General features: G+C 40.6%; 1 protein-coding gene across 1 annotated transcript; it reads right to left on the reverse strand.

Annotated features, from left to right (window-relative positions):
• Window positions 1–8,208: 8,208 nt before the first annotated feature.
• LOC129540851 (olfactory receptor 10J5) lies at window positions 8,209–9,138 on the reverse strand. Its single transcript, XM_055402294.2, has one exon. It carries the CDS (start codon window positions 9,136–9,138, stop codon window positions 8,209–8,211), a length of 930 nt encoding a protein of 309 aa, XP_055258269.2.

Here is a 9,138-nt window from a genome sequence, read left to right on the forward strand (position 1 = left end):
GCTTAGGGCTATTTTCCTGTGTTGCTGGAGAATTTGCGTGGTATGTCTTACTCTGGAACTTGCTGACCCTTGGTTGGTGCCTGGTTTCAGTGTAGGTATGGAGGCGCTTGATAAGCTCTTATCGATTAATGTTCCCTGGAGTCAGGAATTCTCTGGTGTTCTCAGGATTCGGGCTTAAGCCTCTTGCCTCTAGTTTTCAGTCTTGTTCTTGGAGTAGCCTCTAGACTTCTCTATCTGTCATTTCCAAGGTGGTTCCCTCTGTTTTAGCTTCTGTTTGCTGGTCTCTTCAGTGTCTAATTTCTGCCCTGACACTAGGGGCCGGTGGTGGACACTTATTAAGGCTCTCTTGTTCAGTCCTGTTCTGGGAAGGGAGGAACACTGCAGACAAATATCTCTGGCATCTGTGGGGAGTGCTCGCATTGTCTCGGCCACACTGGGTTTCTCCTGCTCACGGCGCATGTGCTGTCCCAGTCTACACTGCACAGGCTCTACGTTGCTCTGCCAGGAAGTGTCCGAGGCAGGCACGGGGTTGCATGCCCTTCCCAGGTCTGAGCGGCTCAGGTTCAGGCACTCGGGTACTCCACAAAGGCACAGACTCAGTTGGGCCTGCGTTTTGTGCCTTCCCCGGTCCTAGCAGCTCAGGTGACCAGGAGTTTGGCGAGCACAGTTGTTGTGACTTATTGCCTCCCCGGTCCCTCCCGCTCGGTTTTCTCGGTGTACAACCAGTGCACCTTCTCAGGTGGATGTTGACTGGTCAGAAACCCATGAAGTCTTGGTTAGCAACAAAGCCTGCCTGCAGTTTGGTATTGGATGCCTCTCTGGGGGAGCAATTGCCTGCTTCCAGCTCTGCTGCCCTCCCCTGCCTGTATCGGCTGGTGATGGGCTGACCGCAGCCGGCTCGCTCTGCTCAGTCCTTTGTTCTGTGAGCGGGGCTGGCGGAGTCTTAGGTTAGGGCTTTTCGCCTTTTCACGGGGTAGCTACCCCACAGTCTGCTTTACTATCTCCAGTCAGCTCCCCCAGACTGCCCTCGCGGCATTCAGGCCTGGTCCTCCCTCTAAGCAGTTCAGCCAACTCCTACCTGCCCAGCCCCCGTTTGCTAATGGCGGATGTGGGCATCTGCGCTGCTTCTCCACTGGGAGTTACTGTTTGGTGGGTAATCTGTGGGTTTTAATTATTTCTTTCTTTTTTCTCCCAGTTATGTGGCCCTCTGAGGTTCCAAGGCTCACCACAGACTTGCCAGTGAAAGTGTTTCCTGGTGTTTGGAAACTTCTTTTTTAAGCCTCCCTTCCCAGGATGGAGCTCTGTCCCTACCTCTTTTGTCTCTCTTTTGATCTTTTATGTTTTTTCCTACCTCCTTTTGAAGACAATGGGCTGCTTTTCTGGGTGCCTGATGTCCTCTGCCGGCAATCAGAAGTTGTTTTGTGGAATTTACTCAGCATTCAAATGTTCTTTTGATTAATTTATGGGGGAGAAAGTGGTCTCACCATACTATTCCTCCACCATCTTGCTCCCTCTCCTCTATATGTAAACTTTAAATGACAAGATTTTGCTACAGTTTTGTCTTTTAAAGTGTGTCAAAATATACACACTACTGTTATAAAACAGATAACTAATGAGAACCTATTACATAGCACAAGGAACCCTACTCGGTGATCTGTGGTGACCTAAACGGGAAGAAAAATCTAAAAGAGAGCAGACATATGTGTATGTACAACTGATTCACTTTGCTGTACAGCAGAAACTAACACAATACTGTAAAGCAGCTATGTTCCAATTAATTTTTTTAAATAAACATTTTTTAAGAAAGAATACCACATGTGCTTTCTTGTATATATATATACACACATATACTTTATTGCAGTATAGTTGACTGTTTCAGGTGCACAGCAAGGTGATTCAGTTATACAAATACACATATTGAAACTATTTTCCTTCATAGGTTATTATAAGATATTGACTATAATCCCCTACGCTATATGGTAAATCTTTATTTCTTGTTGTTTATCTACTTTTTAATTATAAATCTAGCATTCTATTCATACTAAGTCAAACAAGTAGAATCAAAATGTCATAATTTTTTTAGTTAGTCAAACAGTCATGCTTTCTAAAAAGTATATATTATACATATTTATATACATATGTGTTAAAAAAGCTTTTCTACTACACACTTGATAAAGGCTTGAGAAAGAACATCAAAAAAAAGAAGAGATAGAGAAATTAGAGAACATAAACTAAAAGAAATGGGAGCACTGGATATGAAGTAGAAAAAGTGAACCAAACCAGATAAAAGTAAAAGATCATCATATAGTCCAGTTGTTTTTAAACATGACTACTCATTAGAAATGAATCTGGAGCTCTGAAGGAAAAAAAAACAATCAATACCTGGTCATTTGTATTTTTCAAAAAATTTCAAGATAATTCTGATATGCATTTGGATTTTAAAAAGTGATTACAGATTTTTCTGTTAAATGGCCGTTTTGGTGATGTAGATCTCTATTATTTTTCTGTTGCCAATCATGATACAATGGTATTGAGTAAAAGTTACATAATCACAATAGTAAAAGATGTTTATCAGTTTTCACAGTCAATAGCCAGACAAAAAACAAAAGATCATTATAATTGCAAGCTATAAAGGGAACACGATCAACTTAACAATATAAAATAATTACATACAATTGGCAGGGGGGAGGGGTCAAGCAGAGTGATGTGGTAAGTGGAAGTGATTATATGCACATGTTCTCATTCACCCAGTCAGACTATGTCTTTTGGTTGGTGCATTTAATCCACTTACATTTAAGGTAATTATCAATATGTGTGATTCTATTACAGTTTTCTTAATTGTTTGGAGTTTACTTTCTGTTATCTTTTTCTTTACTTGTGTTTCCTGCCTAGAGAAGTTCCTTTAGCATTTGTTGAAAAGCTGGTTTGGTGTTCCTGAATTCTGTTAACCTTTGTCTGGAAAGTTTTGATTTCTCTATCAAATCTGAAGGAGAGTCTTGCTTGGTATAGTATTCTTGGTTGCTGCTTCTTCCCTTTCATCATTTTAAATATACCATGCCCTTCCCGTCTGGCTTGTAGAGTTTCTGTTGAGAAATCAGCTAATAGCCTGATGTGAGTTCCCTTGTTTGCTATTTGTCATTTTTCTGTTGTTGCTTTTAATATTTTATCTCTGTCTTTAATTTTTGTCAGTTTGATTACTATGTGTCTCAGTGTTTTCTTCCTTGGATTTATCCTGTCTGGGACTCTGTGCTTCCTGGGCTTGGTTGACTATTTCCTTTCCCATGTTAGGGAAGTTTTCAGCTATTAGCTCTTCAAAATTTTCTCAGGTCCTTTCTCTCTCTCTTCTCCTTCTCGGGCCCCTATAATGTGAATTTTGATGAGTTTAATGTTGTCTCAGAAGTCTCTTAGGCTGTCTTCATTTCTTTTCATTCTTTTTTCTATATTCTATTCTGTGGCAGTGATTTCCACCATTCTGTCCTTCAGGTTATTTATCTGTTCTTCTGCCTCAATTATCCTGCTATGGTTTCCTTCTAATGTATTTTTCATCTCTGTTTGTTCTTTAGTTCTTGTAGGTCTTTGGTAAACATTTCTTACATCTTGTCAATCTTTGCCTCCATTCTTTTTCCAAAATGCTGGATCATATTCACTATTATTATTCTGAATTTTTTTTCTGGAAGGTTGCTAAAACAACTTCATTTAGTTGTTTTTCTGGGATTTTACCTTGTCCATTCATCTGGGACATAACTTTCTGCTTTTTCATCATGATTAACTTTCTGTAATTTGGTTTTTGTTTTAACTGCTGTGAGGTTGTCCTGCTTCTTGCTTCTTCTGACTGCCCTCTGATGGATGAAGATAAGAGGCTTGTGAAAGCTTCTTGATGGGAGGGAATGGTGAGGGAACAAACTAGGTCTTGCTTTGGTGGGCAGGGCCTTGCTCAGTAAAGATTTAGTCCAATTATCTGCTGATGGGTGGCACTGCCTCCCTGTAGTTGTTTGGCCTGAGGTGACCCAGCCCTGGGGTCTATGGGCTCCGTAGTAGGATTAATGGCAAACTCTAAAAGGATTTATGCCAAGGGGGAACTTCCAGTGTCCCCATCCCTGTGGTGAGCTCCTGCCAACCCATGCCTCCACAGGAGTCCCTCCAACAGTAGGAGGTAGTTTTGGTCCAGTCTCCCGTGGGATTTTTGCTTCTCTCCTCTGAGTCTTGGTGCATACAAAATTTTGTCTGTGCCCTCCAAGGCTAGAGTCTCTGTTCCCCCAGTCCTCCGGAAGGTATAAAATTAAACCCTGCTGGCCCTCAAGGCCAGATTCCCTTAGGATTCCCAGTCCCTTTGTTGGATCCCTAGGCCGGGAAGACTGATGTGGGGTTCAGAACTTTCACAAATAGTGGGAGAACTTCTTTGGCTTTCATTATTCTTCAGTCTGTAGGTCACCCACCCAGCGGGTATGGGATTTGATTTTATTGTGACTGCACCCCTCCTGTCATCTCGCTGTGACCTCTTCTTTGTCTTTGGAGGTGTGGCACCTTTTGATGGTGGGTTCCAGTGTCCTCCTGTCAGTGGTTATTCAACAGCTAGTTGCAATTTTGGTGCTCTCACAGGAGACAAGTGCAAGTCCTTCTACTCCACCATCTTGAACTGCAAGCCTCTCAATACAGCCACATGTGCCTTCAGATTATCTATCTACCCTCCATGACCCCTCAGTCTCCCAGGTGAGAACCACTTACATGTTCCATTTCCCCAGCTTGATGAAAAGCAGCAGTGCCCACATAGACAAAAGTAAGCGGGGTTAAAGAATGCTTCTCCAAAAGAGTTTAAGAAAATTATGGAAGCAAATGGTCTATAAAAGAGGGAAGTTGGGTTCTGCAGTATGTCTCTGCTAGGATTTGAAGGAAGAACTATATCAGAGAAAATTATTTGAGAATATGATAGAAAAGGCACATTCACACTTGAGCACAAAATTTAGTAAATAATTCCATAAAGTTCATAAGTCCCCTGAAGCCCTTATAAACACTACTCCTGAAGGCACTGTGTACCTCAGGTTGAGAAACCGATTCTACAGGGACACCAGTGATGGTTACCATCGAGACGGATGTCAGCTATGATGTCACCCAACTATGAGAGCCTGCCAGGAAGGACACTGAACAAGGAACCCCAGCCTTGCTGATCTCCTCACATTGAGACGTATGGAACAAAGAGTAAATTGCAGTCATACAGAAGATGAAATAGTACTATTTGCATAGTTCAGAACAGAGAAATAAAACTGGAAAGTAAGGGACAGGAAGTGACCTGGGGATGAAATCACAACAGCCGTGTGCAAAAAGACATCTTTCCATATCAATGTTTCTTCATATCTTGCAGCTCTGCCTCAGAGCAGAGATAAACTAGTAATAAGATGCACAAAAAAATATTCTTACAAACTTAATCATTTGAGGATATAAAATAATGTAGCACAAATATGCTGATTTTTCTATACATTAGTACTGAGGGAAGGATGAAGTCTGCACTATTTTCTGAGAAAAGTGAATTCCAATGGCACTTGCTTAGACTTTGGAATCAGAACAGCCAGTACCTAAGACAACTACTTCAATGCCACTTCAGCTACTAAATAGAAGTATGAAATCTGAATAGCTTCCATAGGTTGAATAGAGAAGACTCTTTATAAAAAGTGCATCTGGATAAAAGTACAGTTACAGAGAACAGCCACCAATATGTTCTCTCCCAGTTTAGCCTCTAGGGAACAACAGAGATTTTTCTTTGATTTTGAATAAGGAAGAGAGACACATAGAAATGAATAGGAGCCAAGGAACTAACATGGCTGGATAATAACAAGCGACAAGATGAGAATGAAGTCTTTATTCAGCAATCAGTTACTACTGTTTCAGTTATTCTTTATCTGTGACAACTATTCTTCAAATACCAACAGGACGTTTAAGTTGTTATAATAAAACTCAGTCAGTTGAATATATAATTATGTATAATTATATGTGAAACATATTTCTAATGCAATGACCTTATTACTTCCAAGTATATTTTCATATTAACATATAGCCTCTTGATGAAAGTGAAAGAAGAGAGTGAAAAAGCTGGCTTAAAACTCAACATTCAGAAAACTAAGATCATGGCATCCAGTTCCATCACTTCATGGCAAATAGATGGAGAACCAGTGGAAACAGTGGCAGACTTTATTTTTTGGAGCTCCAAAATCACTGCAGATTGCGACTGCAGCCATGAAATTAAAAGATGTTTGTTCCTTGGAAGAAAAGCTATGACCGACCTAGACAGCATATTAAAAAGCAGAGACATTGTTTTTGCCAACAAAGGTCCGTCTAGTCAAAGCTATGGTTTTTCCAGTAGTCATGTATGGATGTGAGAGTTGGACCATAAAGAAAGCGGAGTGCTGAAGAATTGATGCTTTTGAACTGTGGTGTTGGAGAAGACTCTTGAGAGTCCCTTGGACTACAAAGAGATCAAACCAGTCAATCCTAAGGGAAATCAGTCCTGAATATTCACTGGAAGGACTGACGCTGAAGATGAATACTTTGGCCACCTGATGCAAAGAACTGACTCATTGGAAAAGATTCTGATGCTGGGAAAGATTGAAGGCAGGAGGAGAAAGGGATGACAGAGGATGAGATGGTTGGATGGCATCACTGACTCAATGGACATGAGTTTGAGCAAGCTCCAGGAGTTGGTGATGGAGAGGGAGGCCTAGCGTGCTGCAATCTGTGGGGTCACAAAAAGTCAGACATGACTAAGCAACTGAACTGAACTAACTGATACCTTGACATGCCTAAAAACAATATCCTTCACAAAATTTATTCCATATCATGATGTTTGTCATCATTATTTTTAACTTTGCATATGTTAATGTGTATAGTGGTAGCTCACTGTGATTTTAATCTGCATTTCCCTGATGGCTAATATTGAACGTGTTCTCATGTACTTGTTTGCCATTAATTAATCTTCAATAAAATATCTGTTCAAATCGGTGGTGCACCTATAGCAAAGAAACTGCTTGCTTTCTTTTGAGTGTTTTTTTTTTTTTAGTGCTCTTTATATATTCCAGATCCAATCCCTTTTCACATCTGTGAAATGCAAATTTTTTCCAGGTTATTCTCTTCTCATCATAGTATTATGTTCTGAGGGGTAGAAATTCTTAATTTTGATGAGGTTATTTATCTTTTTGTCTTTTATGAACTGTGCTTTTGGTGTCATACAAAAAAGAAACCTTTGCCTAACATAAAAGCACAAGTATTTTATCTTAAAAGTTTTGTAATTTTAGATTTCACATTTAATTCTACCATATTTTTGAGTCAATTTTGTATAAAGTGAAAGAGGTGCATCATAACTGGTGTTTTTGCACATAGACATCCAGTTGTTCTAGCATGAATTGATAAAACACTTTCCATTCTCCACTGAATTGCCTTTGTTTCTTAAAATAAAGAAAAAGAAAACAGTTAACCATATAGGTACAGGTTTCTTTCTGGACTCTAGTTTGTGCCATTAATGTTTTTCTGTCTTTCTATCAATACTGTCCCGATTACTATATTTTTAATGCCATTTGTCTGTGTTATTATATACTCATATTTAATACTGTAGAGTACTTTTATGAAATTTGTAAATGCTTATATTTTATTTTGTCAAAAAAAGCCTTTAGATTAATAAAACCTACTTCTCTCTTATTAAAAAAAAGAAGTGCTACCCTTTTCTCAGGCTGTTCATTTTTTAATCATCAGGAGTTAAGAAAACCCTTTCTGAAATGACTGCTACAGGGCAAGTGATTTAGCTTCTGAGAATGAAAGCCGTCCTTGGGCTGTCTCTGCTGCTTCATTTCCTAAGACCTCTTCCACATCTGTTATAGCTGCCTCTTCTCACATCTTCTCACCAGACTACATCAAGGGTCTGACTGTCTGAGAGAAGCCGGGTAAAATGAAGGCCAAAAGAGGTCTCCAAACAGAACTCCTCAGGCACAGAAACAAGTAGTCTTACTCTGGCTTGGAATGATTCTTGTATCTGGTAACAAAATTCATCAGAGCAAAAACCTTGCTTTCTGCTTTGCCCCTAGAGCATGAGAAAGAAAAGCATTTCAACTCTTTGACATTATTCTCCACACAACATTGTATTTGATGAACTTGTGTATCATGGCATGTTTGTGAGTAGACACATTACACTGAGCCAAAGGTCTCCTGACAAAACAATTCAATCTGTTAAGAAATGTTTCTGCCCACAGCTCTACGCAGGGCATCCTTGACCTCCTTGTTCCTAAGACTGTAAACAACAGGGTTCAGCAGGGGAGTGATGATGGTGTAGGTCACAGAGAGAAGAAGATCTTTTTCTATTGCATTTTCCGATTTGGGCTTGAGGTAGGCAATGGCGGCACAGCCGTAGTGGACAATGACCACAGTGAGGTGGGAGGCACATGTGGCGAAGGCTTTCTTCCGGCCCTCGACTGAGGGTATCTTAAGGATGGAAGAGATGATGAGGATGTAGGAGATGAAGACCAGGACAACAGGCACAATAATCACAAATGAACTTACACCATAATTAATGATCTCATTGATAGTGGTATCAATACAAGAAAGTTTCATGACTGGGTAAATGTCACAGAAGAAGTGGTCCAGCACGGTGCCACAGAAGGGCAAGTTGAACATGGCCGTTACATGGAGAACTGCCATAACAAGACCAGTGCCAAAGGACCCACAGACTAACCCAGCACACACTCGTCTGCTCATGAGGACTGTGTACCTCAGGGGCTTGCAGATGGCCACATAACGGTCATAGCCCATTACTGTGAGCAAGAAGCAATTAGTAGCAGCCAAGGTGGCAAAAAAGAACATCTGAGTTGCACAGCTTCCCAAAGAGATAGGCTGGTTATCAAAAATGAGACCAGAAAGCATCCGTGGGATGATGGCCAGGGTGTACACCGTCTCTGAACTAGACAGCATACTCAGAAAGAAGTACATGGGAGTGTGGAGGTGGTGGTCAACGCAGATGACAGTCACAACAATGATGTTCCCAGTCAGAGTGAAAATGTAGGTTGTGAGGAAAACCACAAAAAGGGTTATCTGGTGATCTCCAAAGATGGAGAATCCCAGGAAGATGAATTCTGCCACCTCTGTGAAGTTCTTTCTCTGCAT

Source organism: Moschus berezovskii, chromosome 4 (genome assembly GCF_049115385.1).
Source record: "Moschus berezovskii isolate FMDL1 chromosome 4, NW_MosBer_1.0, whole genome shotgun sequence".
NCBI classification, from domain to species: domain Eukaryota; kingdom Metazoa; phylum Chordata; class Mammalia; order Artiodactyla; family Moschidae; genus Moschus; species Moschus berezovskii.

Coding starts and splice junctions, on each gene's coding strand:
- LOC129540851 (XM_055402294.2), bottom strand. CDS start 9,138: ATGCAGAGAAAGAACTTCACAGAGGTGGCAGAATTCATCTTCCTGGGA.